The sequence below is a fragment of the Hevea brasiliensis genome, chromosome 1 (assembly GCF_030052815.1).
Source record: "Hevea brasiliensis isolate MT/VB/25A 57/8 chromosome 1, ASM3005281v1, whole genome shotgun sequence".
Taxonomy (NCBI): Eukaryota; Viridiplantae; Streptophyta; class Magnoliopsida; order Malpighiales; family Euphorbiaceae; genus Hevea; species Hevea brasiliensis.
The window spans coordinates 113,716,813-113,741,633 of record NC_079493.1 but is presented as its reverse complement, the minus strand read 5'-3'; the positions used below and the strand labels follow the sequence as shown (position 1 = coordinate 113,741,633).

Below are 24,821 nucleotides of genomic sequence, written 5' to 3'. Positions count from 1 at the left end.
CTTGATTTGTGAATAAATTGATTATAATACTAAAAGGAAATTTGCAATGATATATTGTAAAGAATTCTTTATGAAATATTGCAATGAAATTTTTTGAAAAGCGCAATTTAGATTTTTTAATCTTTGCAACTATCAATGATAGACTATTACCAAAATAGGAAATCCTTCTATATTATAATAAGATATCTCTTACGCAAATAACCCAAATAATAAGGATCCTTTCGTGATCATATCGAGCAAACACTTTCCTTAATCTTCTTGATTTGTGAATGAAATATTGTAAAGAATACTTTATGAAATAAAATCTAACTAAATCAAGGTTGTCAATTTATTGGGTTGTTTGAGCCGATCAATTATAGCTGTAGCAGTATCGTGCCACTTCTAAAATTGAAAAAAAAAAAAAATTAAGGCTCAGTTTATTTTTTGGAAAACTGAATCAACCAATTTTTTTATAAAAAAATAAAGTAATTTTATTTTTATTTTTTAAATTTTAATAATTTTATTAAAATATAAAAATATTTATATATATTTAATACAGATGCATATTATTAACTTAAAATTGCAACTAAATAATAAAAATATTTTCATGAAAAATATTTTTTAATAAAGAATTTTTTATATATAAATTATTTTCTAAACTTAGTCATATTCTATAAAAAAAAATGAAATTAGCAACTGACTATTAAAATTAATTACTAATCGATTTGACAATTGATTTAGTTGCTTGCAATCAATTAGCAATCGATTAATAAAGCAATCAAAAATCGATTTAGCAATCGACTATTAAAATGGAATTAACAATCGACTATTAAAATCGGTTGCTAATCGATTTAACAATCGATTCAGTCACTTACAGTGAAATTAGTTGCTAATTGATTAACAACCAACTAATAAAGTAATTGAAAATTTACTATAAATAGCAGCTGAAAATCGAATCAATTGCTAAAATAATCAAATTTAAAAAAAAAGTAAAATTTTTTATTAAAAATGATTGGTTATTACTAACAACTAATTTAACAACTGAAATTAATACGTAATCGGTTGAAAAAAATTAGTGTCTTTAGTTTGGCAAATTTGCTACCGCTTTATAAGTTGGTTGCTATTTGCAATTGATTTAGTAACGGATTAATTGTCGGTTGCTAATTAAAAAAAAAACTTTAAAAAAATAAATTTCTAAATAATAAATAAAAATTCTAATAAATTAATTATTTAAAAAATTATAAAAATAATAATTTATTCATAGAAAATTATTCTAAAAAATATTAAAATAATAATTTATTAATGAAAAATTACTACTACAAAATTAATTTAAAATATATTATTCTACTACAAAAATTACTACTACAACTAGTTTCAGTCGATTGTAAAAATCACTTGCAAAATTGATTATTTTTTTATAGTAGCTTGACTGCTTAAAACCAGGCAAATGTACAAGAGGGAAATATAACAGTGGTCTCTTATATATAATTTTTGAGACTAAAATAGTATTTAGTTCTATATATATATATATATATATAATCAATATAAATTTTTATATTTAATTAAATTATTAAAATATTCATTTTAAAAAATTTTTAATTTTATCTAAAACTTTTAATTTCCTTGATTTTTAATATTTGCCATTTATTATAATTTTTTGTAATCAAATTATTTAATAATTAGGACAATAAATTTATATTCTATTAATTAGATTTTATGTTCCTCATTAAAAATATTTTTATGAATGAAAAGATTTAATCCAACTTAAACAATTTTGCGTATAAATAACTTAATTACTAAAATTGATATCAATTTCAAAATTTGAATATCAAATTAATATAATTAAAAGTTTAATTAAAAAATTTGTTTCTCAAAGTGCACTAAAAATAATTCATTTAATAAAAATGTGAAAAATGTTTAAAGTTATAGAATTTCCAAATTTATTTATTTTGTAGTTGAATAAAAAATTAGACAAAAAAATGGTAAGCTATGGTGATAACTAAGAAAAAAAAAAAATATATATATATATATATATATATATATATATATATATATATATATATATATATATATGCGCTGAACTTTAGCCTTGTATTTATAGAGAAAGTTTAATTTAATTTATTTTTAATTTTTAAATAAATTAATTAAAAATTTTAATTTAAACTCAATTTAATTAAAAAAATAAAGAAAATTAAGAAATTGAGCTTTTTGATTTTTAAGTTTAAATCAACCAATCAATAAATTTTACTCTAAAATTAATAAATTAGATTTTTTACTTTTATTATAAATCAAAAAATTAAGAAATTTAATTCATAAATTTTTATTTTTTTAACTAAATTAAATTTAAATTAAAATCTTAAATTTAGCTCATAAATTTTTATTTTTAACTATTAAATTAAAATTAAAATTTTAAATTTATTTAAATAAAAATTAAAAATTGCTAAATGAACATCTTTAATAAGTGTAAGGCGAAATTTAACCCTTTGCCATAAAAAAAAATGCCAATCATAGCTGATGATAACAAGTGGCTGTTGATGTATCACTTTCACATGCAAAATGATAAATTGGATTAGTTGGTTTAATTTCTAGTAAAATTTGCCTAACCAAAATTAGGGTTAGGAGTGGTAAATTTTGGAGTAATTTGGGTTGTCTATATTTTTATGGGTCAGATCAAATTAATTATCAATTTGTAGGTTGCAAGTCATTTTAGGTAAATATTAATTTTTTCAAAAAAATAATTTTATTTATTTTTTAGAATAAAATTTAAAATGATCGTATCAAGCTAAAATATATAAGTCAATTTCGAGATAAGTAATACATAATATTGAATTGACCGTTAATTTTGTAGTCATTAATGAATAATATTTTACTATAATTTTTTATAAGTAGAATTTTATTCATAATTAGAAATTCAAAAAAAAAATTAATATGAATATTACTGACTAACTCCGTCTAAGTAGTTTGTACTTAGCCGGTCCCAAGCTCGAATAAAGGAGGAGGGTTGCAGTAGGTGACAATCAGGGTAAAAATTTCGTCATATCTCATGATATGGATTCAAATGATATAAACATTGGGACGTCCTCTACTTACGACCCTCTACATCGGAGCTCGAGTGTAGTGAGAAATATGCAAGGGTGTAGGGCGTTTACCGAAAGCGACGCGACATACCGACGCCCGGGTGTGGTGTTAAATGAGCAAGGGTTCCCAAATCAAGGACAGGTATGGGTAAAGAAGTTAGTTCATAGGACAGATAGTAGAATAGATAGTGGAACAGAACACAAGATAGGCATAGAGAACAATAGAAGATATCATAGAAGGAGATCAATTAGGAAAGAACAGGATAGGAAGAGAATCAGGGTTGGTATTTGGAATGTTGGATCACTTACAGGAAAATTAATGGAGCTAATGGATGCCTTGGAAAGGAGAAAGGTGAATATCGCTTGCATTCAGGAAACTAAATGGGTAGGAGAGAAAAGCAAGGAAGTGGGTAACTCAGGGTATAAACTGTGGTTTACCGGAAAGGAGAGGAATAAGAACGGAGTGGGCATAATCATAGACAGGACATTGAAAGATGCTGTAATAGCTGTGAAAAGAGTAGGAGATAGAATTATACTAGTAAAACTAGTACTAGAAAGAGAAACAATAAATGTAGCTAGTGCTTATGCCCCATAAATAGGACTAGATAGTGAGAGTAAACAAAAGTTTTTGGAAGATATGGATGATCTATGTCGACACCATATTTTGGCCGATCACCGAAGTCAATGGACTTTGGAATCAATCCCTACCCGACATTCTTCGATTGCAGATGACTCGATCAGAAAATAAACCGATCCCCCATCCAATCGATCCCATTTTCGATCTCTCGTCAAAGGAGGTTGAATCAACACTAGTCTCCATGTCATTCGATTCATTTCCGACCTCTCATCAAAGAGATCAAACCAATGTCAACTCTCCATGTAGTTCAACCTCAGTTTCGATCTCTCAAACCAATATCAGGTCTCTTTGCCATCCAGTCTTATTTTCGATCTCACCTTTATAAATATTGTGTAAAACCAGTTATTAAAGTTAAGGTTTCAGTCCGGCTTAATGGTGTTTCCGATCTGAGGAAGTTAAATCAAGTTTCCAATTCTAATGATCTAAAGTTCTACCCGGTGTTTGGTTCCGCCTTAGGACGATCTTATGCTTACAATGTTTCTCCGATCTCTCATACTTAGATTAGTAATCGCTTTTAAGTTTGATGTTCTAACATGTTCAAACAATCAAGCACTTGTACAATTTAGATGCTTTCCGAGCTCATCAAGAAATTGAACAAAAGGGATTTCATTTCATATCAAAATAAAATACAAGTCATTCGGCTGGAGGATCACTCCCAGCCTGTTCTACATTTCGCTCAGTCTCTCTCTCTCCTTCTGTTTCCTCCTCGCTCCCCTCTTCGTCTTGAGGAGCCAGATCCACCATCCAAGAGAAGTCTTCCTCAGGATAACGCCTCCTGAGCTCAGCCAAAAGGTCGCTGTGGGCGTTCACGTAAGCACCAGCTTCCCTCGTCACAAGCTCTTCTTCTTTCACTCGGAGTTCTTCAATGAGGTGAGCGACGTCAGCAGTTCGGAGCGCCCGAGACTCTTCGAGTTCATGAGCCTGTTCAGCCAATTTATCCTCGTAGGACTTCATCCGACCTTCGAGTTCGGCAATATAATCTTGGGCGGATGAAAGCTGAGCTTGGGCAGATGATGCGTCCTTGACCGCTTTTAGAATTTTCGGCCTCAGAAGATGAGCTTTTTCCCTGATTATATGTTGGTTCACCAAGCTCTCTACGCTCAAACTCATCATCTGGGCCAGGAGATCATCGATGCTACCCGGGGTCAGCCTATTTCGATCCTCCTGAAGGCATATGGTAGCGCCCAGAACCTTGGCCAAGCCTGGATTCTCCCGAACAGATCGGTTCTTCTCTAGAGAGTGAATGAGACCTGGGTACCACGGGAAAGGGTCCTCGTAGTAGGTTGGGAAGGTCCCCCTTCCGCACTTGCGGGAACTGGTGGAGGCGGTGGCCCTTCTTGCCGAGGGGGAGAAGGAGCTACTTCTACTTTCGGGATCGGTTGTCCTGAAGGTCGAGACAAGTCTCCCGGCACTTCTTCTGAATCTCGCCTCGGCGTCTGTGATACCGCGGCAATCTTCATTTCCCACACCTTTCTGGAGATCTCCCTCTTCCGCTTATGGCTCTCCTTGGAAGCCTCGCCGCCCGCCATACCTGCACAAAGAAAAGTCAGTGAGTTCGCTAAGGCTCAGAATCAGAGATGGGGAAGGTACCAGGGCCGAGGTCAGAGAGCTGGAGCTCGTATCCTTCATCGGTGATCAGCCGCATCATCCAATGTTTCAGCTCGGCCATCACTGCATATAAGCAAGAGAACTTCTGGGTAGCAGCCAGATCCTTAAGTTCCATTACCATGGCACCCTCATCCCTACTCAGGGCGATGTGCTTCGGAAGTGGCGGGACTAGATATTGCCAGCTACGGGGGAAACCCTCGAAACCATTCGGAATCTTGCTCCACAGCATGAAGAAGCAATTTTTCCAATTCCTCAGTGAAGAGGGGAGATCGATAAAAAGCCCACAGTGCGATTTTGCCTGGAAGAACCAATACTCGTCGTCCTTTCGGCGAGTAAGCCTATGCAGCTCGACAAAAACCTTCGCGGTAGGATCAAGCTTCTTAGCCTGGCATAAACCTCTGAAAGCTACCAGAATTCACCACGAGTTTGGATATACTTGGGCTATCGAGACATGGTGAAATTTGAGGACATCCTTGAAGAAGTCATCAAGGGGAAACCGAAGCCCGGCTTTTAATTGCTCTTCGTATACCATGATCGCATCATTTTCATCGAAAAAGTGATCAGCTCTGAGATCACCATGGCATCTGATAAGCTCGAAGGAGTCGGTTCTAAGGTTGTATTCTTAACTAATGGATTGCAGATCGATTTCCTAGAGGATCGACGGCAACTCATCCACCGGGAGATTTTCTCTACCAGAGGAAGATGTCTGTCTTGATTGAACTGCTCGACCACGAACTAAAGCGAAAGTCGTAGGAGGCTCAGATCGCCCACCTGGTCTGACCACTTCAGCCTCATCCGATGACCACGAGACATGGACGGAAGGGGGGCTCACCGCTCTCTGACCCTCGGCGCCTCTCATTTTCAAAGAAATAAAAAGGCTTAAGTAAGAGAAAGATTAAAGTCCTTACCGGAGTGTGATCGATGCCGAAAAACTTGAAGAAATGAGAGAAAGTCGAAATTGCGAGCAGAATGCTGAAAATGGCATAGGGGGGGGGGGGCAACTGAGAGAACCTCCCCCTATTTATACCCGTGTGAGCATTCAATGCTCACAGAGCCCCAAGCGGTGCATCGGTAGGTGTAATTTGCTCGCTTTTCTGACGCATCGCGGGAAGGTTCCAGAAACACAATAAATAAAATAAGAGGAGATCGACTGGCCAAGATCATCGGATTAAGGCGGATGTTCAGAGTTACAGATCGGCTAAGGGTGATTCAGTTTGGAACCAGATCAGATATGCACATTAGAGATCGGAAAATAACCAATGCAATAATTAAATGATAACTGTCTAATAAAATTTCATTTCATTTCCAAAAGGTCAGATTACATCATTTGGGCGATCTCAAGAGATCGGATTACATCATTAAGAACCTTTAAGGGTCAGATTACATCATTTGGGCGATCTCTAAAGATCGACATTACATCCTACCTAGTAAAGACCTATGTCAAAGCCTAGTCTCGTGGCTGAATCAAAAGATGTGTTTGATCAGAAAACCAGCCATAGGCATCGGATAAATGTACAGCTCAGATGGAGTGACTATGACTCTCATGATAGTGAGAGAAGTCATCGTCGATGTCATTGACCAGAACCGAGCCGCAGTCGGGACGCCCGATGTGGTGAGGAGCCAAATGAACTTCAAAAGGCAGTCACCGATGTTAAGAGGAAAATTAGCAGTCTTCTCGCCCAAAATCGATTCACCAATTATATCGGTAGATCGACCCGAGATCGGTACGATCAATATTTTCGATCTTGATCGGTAAATTAGTCCGGTTCTCTCACTGTCATCAGATGTGGTTTTCTGATCACCGGGGTCGTAAATTTTCAGTCGGGGAGCAAAGAGAATAGTCGGAAAAAGATCAAAAGTGGTCACCATGGCCAGAATGTTACCGGAGAAACTAGAACAGAAGGAGAGAGAAATGGAAGGAGGAGAAATGGAATGTGGGAGAAATTCCCCGCTGAGGCATATATATAAGGGGTCTGAGCATTTATTACTAGCGGAAATCTAAGCGGATGCATTGGTAACCAAAGGATTAAATGCTTTGACTGATTCTGGAATGGGAGAGATCGGAAGAGGGGCCCGGTATGAGAGATCAAAAAAGGGTCATAATAGAGAGATCGGAAGGAATGGGAGATCGGAAAGCAAGGAGAGGATGAAACAATTTCCAATAACCCTCTTCATAATCAGAGCCAAGGTAGTTAAAGCGTTGCAGGCAAGATCAAATCTTCACCGCACGCTTCATTTGCAGAATCGCCCATAATGCTGACAAACGCCAGGAAAGTTATGACAGTCCTGTGCTTTTGAATCTCCACCGTTGATCTTACTCGTAAGGACAAACCCGGAGCTTTTGGATCAAAAAGTAGACGACAAGACTGGCGCCTTTTGTTCCCGGCCTTCAGATCCATCTTGACAGGAAGATCCTGAGCTGTTGGATTGGAAAAGAGAAAGGACAAATGTTCTGAATAAGATCTCAGCCGTCCATTCTGATTCTCTTCAATTCTCAGGCATCAGATCATGTCCTTTTAAATCCAAACCTTCCATCTCCCCAGAAGAGATCCTGACCCTTTATTAGGAGCACCCGTTCCCTATAAATACCTGCATGCAATACTGTTGAGGGACGGACGAAAAAAGGTGGTAATTATAGTGGAGAAGCTCTGAAATTTGATTCAGTCTTGCTACTTTGCTATTTTAAGCTTTCGAAATAGAGAAACTTCAGAAATCAGTTTTCTCAAGTATCTCCATTGAAGGAGTATTGGACCCTGAAACTCTTCATTTTCAGTTTGTTCACTACTCTGCGATACCATTTCTCAGTTCAGTTTCGTCTTCATCATCTTAATATCAACATTTTATTCTCCAAGCTTAATCTCATTCCAACCCGGTCACTGTCACTTCGGCTCAACTGCATTCTAACTTGGTACTTGTTATTTCAAAGTAAGCATTAGTCCCCAGACTATTAGCTCGCAGCTCTACAATATTTGTGGCTCCACAGTTAGTTCAATAGACTCAATCCCCCACAGGTAAGTGTCTAGACCGTTGCTTTATCAAATGCTCGCATTTTATTTTGTTTGTTCTTATGCTCGTAATTTTCATTAAGTTCAGTTATGCTAAAGAGCCCCACTTAGATAGTTATTCTCTTGAGTTTACCTTTTATTCATCAGTTCATGTTATTTATTTGTTCTTAGTTCTTATTACCTTCAAATATAGGTGTTCTGGTTACGGGTAGCGTGTAGGTAGTCTAATAAAATGTTGGTAGCTGTATCTTAACACAAGAGTTTCTTTAAACAAATAAAAATAATAAAAGTTTGAATAATAAATCGAAAGAAAAAGTTATGAAGTCAAACCACTAAACGAGCTCAGGAGATAACCTGGTATAGTGGGGATCAATATAAGATCGGATCCCAGACTAGTAAACGAAAGAGATCGAACATTGCCTACCAAAGAGTATTGGTAAGGCGATCATAAAGGGGATCGGCAAAAACTCAGTCTGGTATCCCCTCCCTAGTTATAAGGCATCAATGGGTTAAGAGAAGCCTCGCTCGGGTTCTAGCATCTTCAGGCGCCAGAATCCTTAACCTAAGGTTCTTACGATATTCGATCGTAATAAATATTTTAAGAGATCGGGGGGAGAGTTCTTACCTGATTCTCGTCCAAAATTTAAACAAAACGAGGAGATCGGAGGAGAGTTCTTATTCGAGTTCCTTCACTAAAAATCTTTAAACCAAATATTTTAAGAGATTGGGGGAAGAGTTCTTACCTGATTCTCGTCCAAAATTTAAACAAAACGAGGAGATCAGAGGATTTTTCATATATTAGATCCATCATTGATTATGTATAATGTTTTAAATTTTTAATTATTTTGACTAATGAAGGCACTAAACTATTAAACAATTAAATATTAAACACTAATAATTCAATTTTAAGAATATAAAGACAAAAATGTGAGCTTTTGCCTTTTATTTTCTGCATTCAAGGATATTAAAAACATTCTAAAAAAATATCATAATATTTAAATATAGTATTATGTCATGGATAGTGAAATTAATATAAAAAATACTAATTTTAAAATATAAAAATTTAATTATTAATTACTATAAGTACTCAAATGATAGGAAAAAAAAAATTATAATTCACTAGAAGATAAGTGTAGAAGGTTTTTTTTTTTTTTTACCTCAGACAAGTGTAGAAGTTAGAAAATAAAAAAAAAAATTTGTAATAAAAAGAAAATCGTTGTTTTATAATTAATAAGATTCATGCACTCAGTTAAATTGCGCAGAAATTTCTGCAAACATTTTCAATCAAAATCCTGGTGGCATATCTTATCGGTCATCAAAGCACGGGCGTTGAAGCTACTGACCTAAAGCAGTGCAATCGGAGACTCAAGATTTTTATTTGATTCAAAGGATTTGGAAAAGTCTTGAATTAATTTTCATATTCAAGGTGCGGAACCCACTTTTATTTGACAGATTTTGACCAATAAATTAAATCAATTCACTATTATTTATTAACTATTTTTTTTTACATATACATTATTATATTTGTTATAAAAAATTATAATTTATTTTTTTATATATAATTTACTATTAATTTTATATATATTATATAATATTATCATACTATTATAAATATTATATTTAATTATTTAAATTAAAATATTAATTTTAATGTCATTTTAATTATATATATATATATATAAATAAAAATATCTATAAAAAAACTGGTCCTTCAATTCATTCATAGTTGTTTATATATTATAGTGCATATAGTTTATTATTATAAATATAACATATGTATTGCGTGTTTAAATTTTAATCATATTAAAATTATGTTATATTTCTAAAAAGATTGTAAATAAAACATATTTAAATATTTATTTTATTTGGCCCGTGTTTCTCACTTGATTAGAGCATGACGATTTTGAGCTTAAAGAGATGTTTATCTGCACCTTCTAAGTTAAGTTGAAAGGACTCTATCGTTGCTAAACAAAAAAATTTATTAATAAAAATAAGTTTTATGTAAATGTGTTGATGAATTAATTATTTAATGTGCGAATCCCACTTCTATTGAAAAGCAAAGTTGAGAGAGAATATTCAAACGGTTGTAAGAAGTTTTGGCAGAGTGAGAATATTCAAATTATCCCACTTCCTAGCATGCAGTGAAGAATATTGATTGCACTGTTATTTTGGGAAGAAAATCTCAAACTTGCGTTCTACAATTTTGGAGAGAAAAAAATTAGAAATATAAAATTTAATCATTAATTGTAACAGTACGTCAGCTCCAATTGATTCAAATAAATCAATAACCTAAATTATTTTAGTAATTGGATTTGGGCTATATATAAATTCTTTAGCTCATTTTTGGTATAGTCTTTGCGATACTACTCTCGTGTTTGTTGGTTAAATTACAATAAATTAAATAATAATTAAAATATAAAGAAGGAGATTAATGAGAAAGTTTGACATCAGAATAGGTTAGCAGAACCCCATTGCCCTATCTAATTGTGAAAGCTTGAGTGCTTTGGTTTAGTCCACCGGATTACTCTTCTTTGCAAGAAAAATCACATCCTCGCACTCCACAATTTTTAGAGAAAGGAAAATAAAGCATTTAATTTCTTCTTTTACATGCATTATATGTGTTATAGCTAATCAATCAGTTAACGAAACTAGAAGTTCCTCAAAACTAATTTCTCTGCCAATTAGTTGATCAATTGGGAAATCTTATACTTAAGGACATATGGAATCTACATAATATATTTTATTTTTATAATTTAATTTATTGTTTAGCTTGGAGTTTTTATCCTCATGAAAAAAAATATTGATTATTTTTTTTAATTTAGATCAATTGATATTATGAATTAATTTGTTAATATTAAAAGAAATAATATTCAATCTGATTGAAATAGAGATATTACATTGAAATTTCTAATAACACTAAAGTCTAATAGTAAAAGTGTACCTTCAATGAGAAAAAAGAAGAAAAAAACACAAATGTAGTTGTTAGAAACAGAAGAGATTACAAGAGAAGTCGTTATTTCTTAGTAAGGTTCATACACTCAAATTTTGTTAGAAATTTCAACTCTCGAAATCTTTTTATTTCAAAAACATGTAATCACTGTCATTATTTTAGGAGTCACGACCCTTTTAGTCTCTATAGTATTCTGTTAAACATTCAACTTATTACTTGATGATGCATCTACTGTAAATATAATATAATTATACCAAATAAGTTATTCAATATAGTTCTTCAATATTTTAGAGTAGGTTATTAAAAGTTTACACAAATTGTTTTTAGTGATTTATATATTAATCAACATTGAAATTTATAATTTTATTTGATATAATTGACTCTAATTGGGATTTGAATTTAATAAAATAAAAAATAAAGAACAGGACAAGCAAACCTACTTCGTTCCTCCCAACTTACCGGTCAAACTAGCTAAGAGTAGAAAGGAACCTCTTCAATCAAATCTTGATTTGTAGTGCAGATATATGGTTGATAATAATAAAATTATTTAAATATTTAATGTTAAAATTATTGGTGAAAAGACATGTGACCTATCTTAAAAAAGTGACCGAATCTAACAAACCTAAAAGCTAATTAAAAAGAATGAAGTTTTATCATCTTGCTTTGCAAAATTGGTCTGCCATGTAATTTTCTTCCATAATTTTCCAGGTCTATTGTTGATTTTTGAAACCCAAGACAATACAAATTTTAGATCACTTTTTCAATTGCAAGGAGATTCAATAAAAGGTGAATTACATTTTAATCCCTACTATCTTTGATATTTAATAATGACAATGACAATAATAAATAGATATCCACATTCTTTAAGAGAAAAATAAAGAGTCAATTACAATTTTTTAATGTAATTTGATATAATTAATGAGTTGTTTTATATATTTCTTTTTTCGAGCGAAGTTCCATGTATCTCGAGAAATTTTTATAATTTGAATTTATTAATGAGTTGGTCTTTTCATCCAAAAAAAAAAAAATAATTTGATTAAAGTTTAAAGCAATAGTCTCTATAATAATAATTATTTGATTAAGATAAGTGGCCATTAACATACTTTTTCTGTATTGGCCCGCATTAGGTTGGTTTAATTTAATGGTAAGCGAATTTAAGAAATATTTTTATTTCACTTTTAAATTTGCATAATTAGGGTTGTGCAATTGTATTGTATTACACTGAATTTATTTTATACTTTGATTTAATTTTATTTTTTACTAAAAATTATATCGAAATTGTATTAAAATTGAATTAAAATTATACTAAATTAGAACTAAATAAAAAATTAAATTTATATATATGCTTTTTTTTTAAAATTTTTTAGATGTATTATACACTTTTAATATAATTATATATACGTGTATAATTATGGATTAAATATAGCTAATATTATATTTCATTTCTCTATATTTTCTTAATAGTTTTAGTTATATATATAATAATTTTTAATTATAATTATATTAATATATCAATTTTGTATCTTATAGTTAAATATTATATAATTAATAAATAGCTAAAAGATATTTTATATGATATATTATGTATTAACAACCTACTTTAAAAATACTAATTAAGTATGATTTTTTATAAAAATATTATAAAAAATTATTTTAAAAATCGAGAATTGAATCAAAACCGAAGAATTAAGAATAGTATTGAACTGAAAAACATATAATCGTACTGAATCAGAATCTAAATAATAAAGAATCAAACTAAAATTATACCAAAATTTCACTTTAATTTCTGTTCTTAGACATATCTTAATCGCAAGCCCCTAGACTCCACAATGAAGCAAGGAATAAAGAGATTCAAGCATCATTTATCAAAAAGACATGAAATCCATTATGATGCAAGGAACTAAAGAGATCAATAACAATCACAGAGATCAATACCTCTACTCTTCATCTTTGTAATTAGGAAAAATCTTTAACTTCTTATAATTTTTACAATTTTACTCTATGCCTTTTTTAAAGAATTAATTATATCGCGTCGCATGAGCAACATTAATATTTTTTAATCAAAAGACTGATAATCAGAAAAAACTAAAGAAAAAGTTAATAAATAAACATGACTCCATTTATATATATATATAAAAAAAGTAATTAAAAGTGAGGAAGATGATTTAAGCAAAACTTAAGAAGACTCACATATTTGCAGTACTTGACCTTCAATAGTATTTAACCCATTAAAAATTGAAATGAGTTTTGAATGCCACGTTAGGTATATCACATAATAGGTATTGGATGAAATAAATTTATCAACATCAAGCGGATGTGCTCAATTATTGATTTCTACAATTTATATAATTATAGATTATACCTAAGTAAGTTGAATCAGTAAAAGACACACTCTCTCTGTCGTGCAACTTGTCTTCTTTGCATTTTCTGTGAGCATGCGCGTGCCTTTGTAGTCTAATTGGTTTGATAAAGTTTGTTATCCTTTTGAAAAGACGACCTCCACATGTTCCACCGACAAGCCATTGTTGGATTGAAGATCTCTTATGATTGTGCCAATTTTTTATGTGAGTTAGAGGCAGTGATGAGTTTAGTGATCCGAAAATAAAGCCATGCCCTCTACGAAGTGTGCATAGACGCTTGGTTAGGTTGGTAATGTATTATTGATATCCCAACTCAAACTAGCTACCGGATCTTGATCGACAATAAAATTTGGCTTGGCATAATTTCCCAATTTCCATAACAAATTTAAGCCTATGCAAAGCCTAATAAAATGCCTAATTTTATTAAAAAAAGATAAAATCTAACCAATAATATTAAATATTATAATCATTCTCATGTTCTTCTTTTTCCTTTCCAATCTCTATAAATCAAAAAATTATAGTTTATATAATTATAGATGAGAATGGGAAGAGCAATCATCGCCCGATCTCAACGAGATGAGAATGGGAAGAGCAATCATCACCCCGATTTTATCTGTTAGTATTTCAAAGAGGTACACAGCTATCAACTCCATGCGATCAATTTAAAATTAACTTTTTAATTTGATATTCATGAGTTTCAATTCATCATATGTAATGAAATGATACCTTTAATTCAATTATATAAACTTTGAGTGCCATGTAGGTAGATTACATGGTAGGCATTAAATTAAATAAATTTATGAAACTAATTATTATTTTATTACCCCTGTTTTACAACTTTTCTTTTCTACAATTTTTTTTTTTAATTTTATCAAAAAATTAACTTCATTCAATTCAACCAAAAATAAAAAATATAAGACTAGAAATCTAACACAAGCATATTCTGAACTCTAAATAAATTGATTCTTAGCACTCTTAATACACTCAATATTTATAAAAGTTTAAAGAACAAAATAAATCAAATTTGTGACTGAGTTTCTTAGACCATTTGCTAACTAATGGACTTGATTGTATGCCAAATAAATCGGTCTAAACATTGTATGATTTGATTTTTCTTTTCTTTCTAAGTATAAATACCGCAGGAGGCTAGAGGAGAATGGATAAAAGAAGGTACAAATTTCTTGCAGAAATTGGTAAAAATCCAAATAAAATCTAAACAAACAAAAGAAAGGAAAAAAAAAAAAAGAAATAGAGAGAGGAAGAAGAAGAAAATTTTTTTTCTTAAAATGCAAAAAAAAAAAAGCAAATATTTGGATGATTATTGTAATTAGACTCAGGTTAATAATTTATGCTAAAATTAATAAAATTAAAAAATATTGGATAAATTTGATAAAAAAATAATCCCTCTTCCTAAATAGTTTCCTTAAAGTGAAAAATGTTAGGTGGGAGACGGAAAAATTAGATGGGAGGCCCATAAATTGTGAAAATTTTTTAATATATCATTTTATTTTTATAGTTAATTTTCGCATAAAAAAATTAAAGACAACATATTAAATTAAATGAATAAAAAAAATTTATTTCCCTTTTTGCCAACTCAATTTTTTATTCTCTCTTCACTTTCCAACAAGAGAGAAAAGTAATTTCATTTCCATCATTCTCTCCACTCTCCTTTTCTCTCCTCACACTTTCTTTCCAATCATTTTTTCATGCAAAGAGTTCATTTTCCATCCCCTGCATCTCTCTATAACTTAGCTTCCGTTTATTCTTTTAAACTTGTGTCAAATTCTTCATAAGCTATGGGTAACGTCTTTTCAATTCAATGCGGTGATGCCTTGATCGGTCGTTGCTGGGATTGCGTTGCTGGACAAGCTCTTTATGTATGTCAGCTTGAAGACAATCTTCAAGAACTTGAGACTGCAAGAGATAAATTAAGAGAGCTGAGCAATGATGTGATGCGGATGGTCATCAGTGAGGAAACTCCACAAACAGTGCAGCTGGATCGAGTTGGAGGATGGCTTTCAAGGGTAGACGCTACCATTACTGAAGTTAATTCTCTCCTCAACAGAGCTACGCGAGAAAGACAGAAATTGTGTCTCGCAGGCTGTTGCTCCAAGAACTGTAAGTCCACCTACATGTTCGGGAAAAGCGTTTCCAGAAGCCTCAAACATGTGGTTGGTTAGACACATTTTGACCTTCAAAGTTTAGTACAAGACATAATGCTAAGAGTTTCTGTTGTGTGAGATCTATGAAATTAGTGAAAAATTGTTTTGAAAATTATGAAGTGTTTAAAAATTAATCTAAATTCAAAATTTTATATACACCAATGTAATGATAGGAAATGATTAGTCTATTAAATGATTGCTTATTATACAACCATTCAATTCAAAATAGAAATGTCACTGAAATAATGATAAGTCTTACGAATTTCATTACAAAAACATATTTTTATAATTTTTAATTAGTTGAATTAATAAATTACTGAGTTCACTTTGGTGTATCTAAGAATAATCCTTCTTAAACATTGTCAAATAACACAACTTTAAATTTTGGTTAAGGTGCTCAAAATTAGGAGTTGACAGATTAGTCGTTAGGAAATAAGCTTTTAAACGACTGCGTATTATTAGATTTCTATAGAATTACTCGACATCTCGAGACTTAAAATAAATAGTTTATATATTTCTTACACTATAACTTTAAGATTTAAATTTCTTAATTATATTTCTTATTTTTTTTATTTTACTCTAATGATAAAAATATTAAACCTAATTTATTTAATAAATATTCATAATAGATCTAATGAAATTAGTAGATTAATTGTGAATTTTTTACAATAAAAAGAGCTAGAATTAAACTATATACACGATTATGTTTATTAATAAATTAAAGTAATACAAGTATTGCCAATGAAAGTGTAATTTAGTTGGTTTTTTTATATCTTAATAAATATATAAAATAGGAAAATTTTGAGTTTGAATTTTTACATTTATCTCTTTTTATTATATGAATCAACTTTATTCATGTGGGTAACTCTACATTTTATTTAAAAGATTAAATTAATTTGTAAATATTTTAGAAATGAAATACAAATCCTAAATTCATTAGGATTAAATTTGAAATCACAAATTAAGTCCTAAATAATTTATAACTTCTTATAGTCGGTTTTATTAGTTCAAGTGCTCCACAGAAACCACTAGATAAGCGACCGATCGTCGTAAATGCTTGACTTAAATTCGACTCAAAAACCTCATGATCACTTCACTCACTCAAATCAAACTCAGATTCTGAACAAACCTAATTTCAAGCACAAGAACTGAAAAATGCTGCAGACAAGGTTAGTAAGCTCTTTATTTTTCTCTGTTTATTCAATTCATCTCAATGGTTAAATTGGTGATTCTTGTTTATGTATCAGTTTGATACTAATTATCATTTCTGATCTGTTGGGCGTTTGAAACAGGGTTTGGAGATTTGTGGCATGCCTATGGGTAAATGACGGCCAAATACACGGATAAATCAATATGCTGTAGATGATTACTGCCCCTCATATGGTTTCAACAAGAACATTGAAGAGAGGATCACCACTTGGCATGTATGGCCTTGAAGCTCATCCAGTAACTGCTCAAAAGAAGGGACTGATAGAAAAAGATGGTAGCCATCATCGAATTTGTTCAATGCATCCATCTCCAACTCTTGAAAAGGTAGATATAGTTGTTTATCCAGATGCATCATTGGGTAGAAATCATGTTCTTTTTTCTTTTAATGTTTCAACAGCTGAGTTTTCTAGAGTGGATGAAAGTAGGGGAAGTGATAGTTTTCTTGTAGAGTCCTCAATATCTGTGCATACTGATAGTTGTAGATCCTCTGTTGGTAGTTGTAGTGCTATGGGCGATGATTATCAAAATTTTCCCTTTAGGTTTTCTACACCACACAGTAACAATATAGAGGATTGCTGTAGTGATGCTGAATCATCTTCTAGAGTGGATTATGCGACTGAAGGATGTCCACTTTCTTTAGATGAGCGATTGGGAGTAGAATTCTACAGGTCAGAATTATCTACATATTGTTGAGAATTTGTATGCTTCGGGGCCTTTGCGTTGGGAAGATGAAGCAACATTGACAAATCTACGTCGTACGGTTCATATTTCAGATGGGGAGCATTTGATGGTGCAAAGAAATTTGTTACCTGCTAATAGTATGCTTCTTGTCAGCTGACCTGATTTAGTCTCTTTTTTCTCTTCTAATATATTTTCCTTAATTGATGTCAAGATGTTGTAAGGAATGAATGGCATGAAAGAAATGTATAATCTAGATTTTATTTGTTTATCTTTTGATTTATCAAGTTAACACAGCTTATTCCTACTTTTAAAATTTTCTTTTTAGTTTTTTTTTTATTTAATTGGCTGAATGTGTATTTCAATTTCAGCAAATGAATCACAATAGTTTTTTGAAGTTACTGTTTTTAATCTGTATTTGCCTATTTGGTATTTTCTACTTGCTCAGTTTATTGAACTTGTACTTTGAGAAGCAATCTGTCAAATAGATGTTAAACAAATTTCCAGTCATGTAAAAAGGTAATCTTTTCCAAAGTGTTAATGGTCAGAAACCCCAACAGGCTCCGTTATACTCTGAAAATATTTTGCGGGATGAGAGAGAAATATTTATATATTTTTTCAACGTCAAAGTGAATGCCCTTTGCAAGTCCTCCAATGCGTTGTATGAGGTTAAACATTTGTGAATTGTATTGCATCTGTTGTCTTTTATATTCAAGAACTTGAATTGCCAGGAGTTGCCACATTTCTTGTTTTTTGGCTTTTGACACGATCATTCTATTAGATGTTCCATCAAACTTTTTTCATATCCTGTAATGTATAATGTCTAGCAGTATGGAGTTTAAGGTGATGAATATGCTGATGCTTCAACGTTGTCCATCGCATATCATGGCCAACATTGGAGGCTTGGTTGTTTCTAGAGGCCTCAAGATGATGGATGATTCATCGAGTTGCCCTCATGCTGGGTTTAGACTTTGGGGCAACATCCACACTTGATTTCCTACATAAACTCGTGACTAGCTGCTCTGGCCATTGGTATGATATTTTTTATCATTTTATTTAGAATTTTAATACCTATTATATATATATATAACGCAAGATTTAATAAGAATTGAGTTATAAAAATTTAAAAATATTAAAAAAATAAAAATCATTTAAATTAAACTCAACTTGTTTAATGTGAAAATGGAACATATTCTATTTTGAAATTTAATTTGTTTGTTTTAATTTGAATACCATCAAAACAGATTTTATCGGTTTAGTTTGATCCAAACGAATCATGTACAGTTTAAAAAAGAAATTTATCTACATTTATAATTTTTAGTTTTATAATTAATCTTTTATAAAAAAAGTTAAAGCCAACATAATACTTTACATAAATAAAAAAATTATTATTTCCTTTTTTTTTTCCTTTTTTTTTCCTTTACTTTATTCTCTTTACTTTCCAAACAAGAGAGAAAAAAAGTAATTTCATTTCCTATAATTCTCTCCACTCCCTTTCTTCCTTGGAATAATTTATTAATTTATGTCTAAGTCCTTAAAATTTAATAAAACCCGCATATTAACTGTTATTTAAAGTTTGAGTAAAGATTGAATTCGTGAATTTCAATTTTATTAAACAAATTGATCCTTTCTTTCCAATTTATCGTCTTAAAAAACTATTTTATAATGGCAAAATTGCCCTTGTATGAAAGAAATCTTCTTTTACCTCTAAATATTTCACTATTAATAATTAGAATAATTTATAACTAAGTTTATAAGATTTGGTAAAATTCATATATTAATCCTTGTTTAAAATTTAGCTAATAATTGAGTCCTTAAATTTCAGTTCCGTTAAATAAATTAGTTCTTGGGTTAAAAAAATAATTAATTTGCCGTTAGTGTATTGACTCTGAAAAAAAAAATTATTGGCCCTCTTTTTATTATTAGGTCAGAAAGTAATTAAAAATGAAATTTTAAAGCAATACCATTTATAATAATTTAATCAAAAAATATTTTTATTTCATTTTTAAACTAGCATTATTGAGACCACTGTCTTTCCTCAAAAGCCATGGACTCCACAATGAAGCAAGGAATAAAACGATTCATGCATCGTTATCAAAAAGCCATAGAATCCATTATTATGCAAACTGCAAAGACTTAAAGGGATCAATACCATTATTCTTCATCTTTTTGCCTCTCATTTTTCACTTCACTTCACTTTATTTTCTTTCTTCACATTTCAATCGAGAGAGAGAAAAGTAATTTCATTTCCATCATTCTCTCCACTCTCAATTTCTCTCCTCTCCCTTTCTTTCTTATCATTTTTTCAAACAAAGAGTTCATTTTTCATCCCTTAGATTTCTTGTAATAACTTAGCTTCCGTTCATTTTTTTACGCTTCTGTCCAATTCTTCATAAGCTATGGGTAACGTCGTTTCAATTCAATGCGGTGATGCCTTGATCGGTCGTTGCTGGGATTGCGTTGCTGGACAAGCTCTTTATGTATGTCAGCTTGAAGACAATCTTCAAGAACTTGAGACTGCAAGAGATAAATTAAGAGAGCTGAGCAATGATGTGATGCGGAGGGTCAAAAGTGAGGAAACTCCACAAACAGTGCAGCTGGATCGAATTGGAGGATGGCTTTCAAGGGTAGACGCTACCATTACTGAAGTTGATTCTCTCCTCAACAGAGCTACGCTAGAAAGACAGAAATTGTGTCTCGCAGGCTGTTGCTCCAAGAACTGTAAGGCCACCTACATGTTTGGGAAAAGCGTTTCCAGAAGCCTCAAACATGTGGTTGGTTTGATGAGCGAAGGAGATTTTAAGGAAGTGGTTGAGAGGACACTTCCAGAACCAGTGGTAGTAGGAAATGTTAATCCAACATTGGGCACTGAAACTACCTTAGACGAGGCATGGAGCTACATCACGGGAGATGAGGTGAGAATTGTTGGCATATACGGTATGGGGGGAGTCGGTAAAACTACTCTTCTTACTAAAATCAACAACAGATTTGCCACTATATCTAATAATTTTGATGTTGTGATTTCGGCTGTGGTTTCTAAAGATTTGAAACCTGAGAAGATTCAAGAGCAGATTTGGAAAAGAATTGGCTTTTTGGATAAGAAATGGAAATAGAAAAGCCTCCGAGATAAAGCGGAAGACATATTTCATGTACTGAGTAGAAAGAAATTTGTATTATTATTAGATGACATATGGCGGCGAGTTGACCTTGTAGAGATTGGGGTTCCTCTACCTACTAGACAAAACAGATGCAAGATAGTATTCACAACACGCTCTTGCAGAGTAGGCGGCAAATGAAAGCTGAAAAGATGATAAAAGTAGAACCTTTGGCTTGGGAAGAAGCTTGGGCGTTGTTTCAAGAGAAGGTTGGGCATATTGATTTTGATATTGTTCCTCTGGCTCAAGATGTTGCTAAAGAGTGTAGTGGGTTGCCAATCGCACTCATTACCATTGGTAGAGCCATGGCCAGTAAAATTACAAAGGAAGAATGGGAGCGTGCTCTTGAGGTACTTAGAAGCCCTGCCTCAAGCTTACCAGGCATGGAGGATGAGGTAATTCAAGACATGGAGGTTGAGGTATTTGTAAGATTGAAGTTTAGTTATGACGGTTTGCCTAGTGATAAAGTTAAATTTTGTTTCTTATATTGTTCCTTATTTCCGGAAGAGTTTGAAATTGAGAAAGATGACTTGGTACATTATTGGATTTATGAGAATTTTTGTGCTCGCAATGAGGCATGTTCTATAATTGGCACTCTTGTTAGGGCATGTTTATTGGAAGAGAAAGGCCAACATGTGAAAATGCATGATGTGATTCGTGATATGGCTCTGTTGATAGTATGTAAATATGAAAAAGAAAAACATAAGTTTTTTGTGGAAGCGGGTGCCCAATTAACTCGAGTACCAGAGATTGGAAAATGGGAAGTATCAAAGCGGATGTCCTTGATGGCAAACTCCTTCGAGAGAATCCATGAAGTTCTTAGATGTCTTGATCTTTTGACTTTATTTCTCAGCGATAATCGTAATTTTGAGTGAGATCAGTGATGGTTTCTTTCAGTTTATGGGTACACTAACCGTATTAGACCTATCAAGTACTAATATCAAAAAATTGCCGGTAGGAATATCAAAATTGAACTCATTGCAATATCTTAATCTGTCATGGACGTTGATAAGTCAATTGCCAATTGAATTGAAAATGTTGGTAAATCTGAAATATCTGAACTTGGTGGGTAATTTCGAGCTAAATATGATTCCAAGGGGAGTCATATCCAGTTTATCATCATTGCAAGTTTTGAAAATGTACAATGTTGGTTTTATTTGGGTCGAAAAATTGGAAGATAATATATTGAGGGAAGAGAACTTGCTAATAGAGGAGCTACAATGCTTGGAACACTTGAATGAATTGAGCAGTACAATAAGAAGTGTCTCAGATCTCCAGAGTTATGTCAACACCCACACATTAGTCAACTGTACTCGAGCTCTATGGCTTAATTTGTTTCCAAGTAAACAATCTCTCAACATTTGGTGGTTGGCAAATATGAAGAATCTAGAAGATATGGTTATAATTGGTGGAAGAAATTCAGAAGAGTTGGGTGTTAATGTTGTAATGGAAGAGATAGAAGCACATGATGCAGGTGGAGGTCTGGGCAACTCAATGATCTCAAGGAAGACATACTTTAATAGCCTTCACACATTGACTTTAGGGGGAAGCCTCAGATTGAGGGATCTGACATGGGTTATTCTAGCTCCAAATTTGACGTGTTTGAATGTGCAAGTGAACGAGCATATAGAAGAGATAATAAGTGTTGAAAAGTTAGATGATGTTCAAGTTGGGGATGAAAATTTTAACCCCATTTTTTAAACTCCAAGAGCTCAGGTTGCTTTTTTTACCACAACTGAAAAGCATATATCCCAATGCTAGTCCTTTCCCTCTCTAGAAAAAATCGAAGTAAATGAATGCCCACAGCTTAAGAAGCTGCATTAAACTCGAGCAGCGCAAATGGAGGCAAAGTTGAGATTAAAGCAGAGGAACAATGGTGGAAAGATGTTGAATGGGAGGATGATTCTACTAAAACTACCTTTCTACCGTGCTTTGTGCATTCTCGCTCCCTTTGGTAATTGGTTTTCATTTTCAACTTTGTATTATTTCGTATTGACATATTTTGATCATATTATATCTTGGATCAAACGCTTAAAGGCTTTCAAAATTATTGTTGACTGTGATTTCTAATGCAATTTTTTTTTTTTTTGGCAGGGGATGAGCTGGCAAACTATTGAATGGTGCTGTGAGAGCAAATGCTGCATTTGGCTTTGGATGCTGTGTTGGTGGATGTGTTACAGCCAAATGGAGTGATTTTGGTACTCAAGTATCAGGACTGCAATTCTTGCGCATTTTCTGTTTACTGCATGCGTAGCTTTTTTGCTTTGATTTTATTTTGAGATGTTTTCTTCGAGTTTGTGCCCAGTCAATGCCTTCTACCTGAAATTAAAGTTGAGTTTGCTTAGTATAAGCTCATTTTATGTTTGGTCTGAATTTTGCATATCATTTTAGGGATGGGTCCTTAGATACATATATTCCATGTATATTTGTGCTCTTTATTTTTCTATAATCAAAAGCTTATTATAACCTTTGCCTCTGGTTTGAGAAATTAACCTTCTTCACTTGAAATCTTGAAAATTTACATACAAATCCACATGATTATATTATATTATATTATATTATATTATATTATATTATATTTTTTAGATGCACTGTTTAATCTGGGATAGCCTTAGCTCAATCTAAAACTCTAAAATTAATAATCACTAATCTGATAAGTCTAGCTATTATTTAAATATAAGATTGGATCTTATATTTATATTTTAAAACTATGAATTTTCTGAATTTAATTGATTGCAAACTTTTTGTGTTTGTATCACGTAATATATGAAAGAATTTTCATTTGTAATTAATATGTAAATATGAATTTTATATATCTAATAATAAATTTATCAATAATTTATTTTATATAATCATACAACCACTAACATTACTGCTTACTATTGATCAAGCTAGCATTTATAATAATAATAATAATAATAATAATAATAATAATAATAATAATAATTTAGTATGGAATCATTTCAATTCCATCTTTCTATTTCAATCAATAATAGTTCAATTATAATATATAAATAAGAATATTTTTGACTCAAAATAAACTAATTTCCTCTAAAAACACATTTTTAATATAAACTAGTTCTTCACAAATAAAAAAAAAATCCATAAAAATTCACCAATTAAAAAGAAATTCCTATTTCTATATTTCTCCGCATCAAACGCCTAATATAATATTATATTTTAAAATTCATTAAACTTTAATTTTTAGTAGCTAAGAGCTAATTCGGTCACATACAGATGGCCCTCGAAAACTTCGTTAAATGATAAGAGTTTCCGTTACATGAGATTTTGATAAAATATTATTTTGAAAATTTTGAAGTATTTAAAAATTAATCTAAAATCAAATTTTATACATACCAGTGTAACCATAAGAATAACTTTCTTTGGAGCTTTTTGAATTGCTCATTGCTGAGTATTTTAACTGGTGGTTACTTTTTTTTTTATATTAATTTTATATTTTTTTAATAATCGTTCGTATCTGTGTTTTTTTAAATATAGTTATTTTGTTTTTAATTTATTTTTATTGATGGATATAAGTTTTGTCATGAAAAATTTATTTTCCGCCCTTCTATGAGGATTCGATATTTGTGTATTGGCAAGACTTTGTTCCAATTTTTTTTTATCATGGAATTATTAAGCGTTTTACTTTATTATTTTGATTATAGTGCAATGATAGTACATATTTTTCATTTTGAGAATATTAAAATTTGATAAATTTCATATTGGATTCATGAAAAGACTATGGAGTCAAACAATATTAGATTATCAATAAGTGAAGTATGTTTTTTATCGATGGGCCAATTCAAATACCATATCAATATAATCAATTCCTTTAAATTAAGATAATTACAATTATTTTTTACGTTAATTTATCTTAAATTTTCTTATGTAAAATTAAAATAATAAAAAATTATATACCTCGTATTTATATTTCATCTCAATTCAATGAAAGTTTTATCTTTTATGTTCTAAAAAAATTAATTAATTAATCTTTTTTCTAA

General features: G+C 31.3%; 1 protein-coding gene and 1 pseudogene across 1 annotated transcript; both read left to right on the top strand.

The window, feature by feature from the left end:
- The first annotated feature begins 16,649 nt into the window (after positions 1 to 16,649).
- On the top strand, positions 16,650 to 17,905 carry LOC131179994 (uncharacterized). Its single transcript, XM_058147582.1, has 2 exons — positions 16,650 to 16,947; positions 17,071 to 17,905. Exon 2 carries the CDS (start codon positions 17,141 to 17,143, stop codon positions 17,678 to 17,680), a length of 540 nt encoding a protein of 179 aa, XP_058003565.1. The 5' UTR covers positions 16,650 to 16,947; positions 17,071 to 17,140; the 3' UTR covers positions 17,681 to 17,905.
- Positions 17,906 to 19,689: 1,784 nt separating this feature from the next.
- Positions 19,690 to 23,308, top strand: LOC131180240 (probable disease resistance protein At5g63020; annotated as a pseudogene).
- Positions 23,309 to 24,821: the final 1,513 nt, after the last annotated feature.

Coding starts and splice junctions, on each gene's coding strand:
- LOC131179994 (XM_058147582.1), top strand. CDS start 17,141: ATGATTACTGCCCCTCATATGGTTTCAACAAGAACATTGAAGAGAGGA.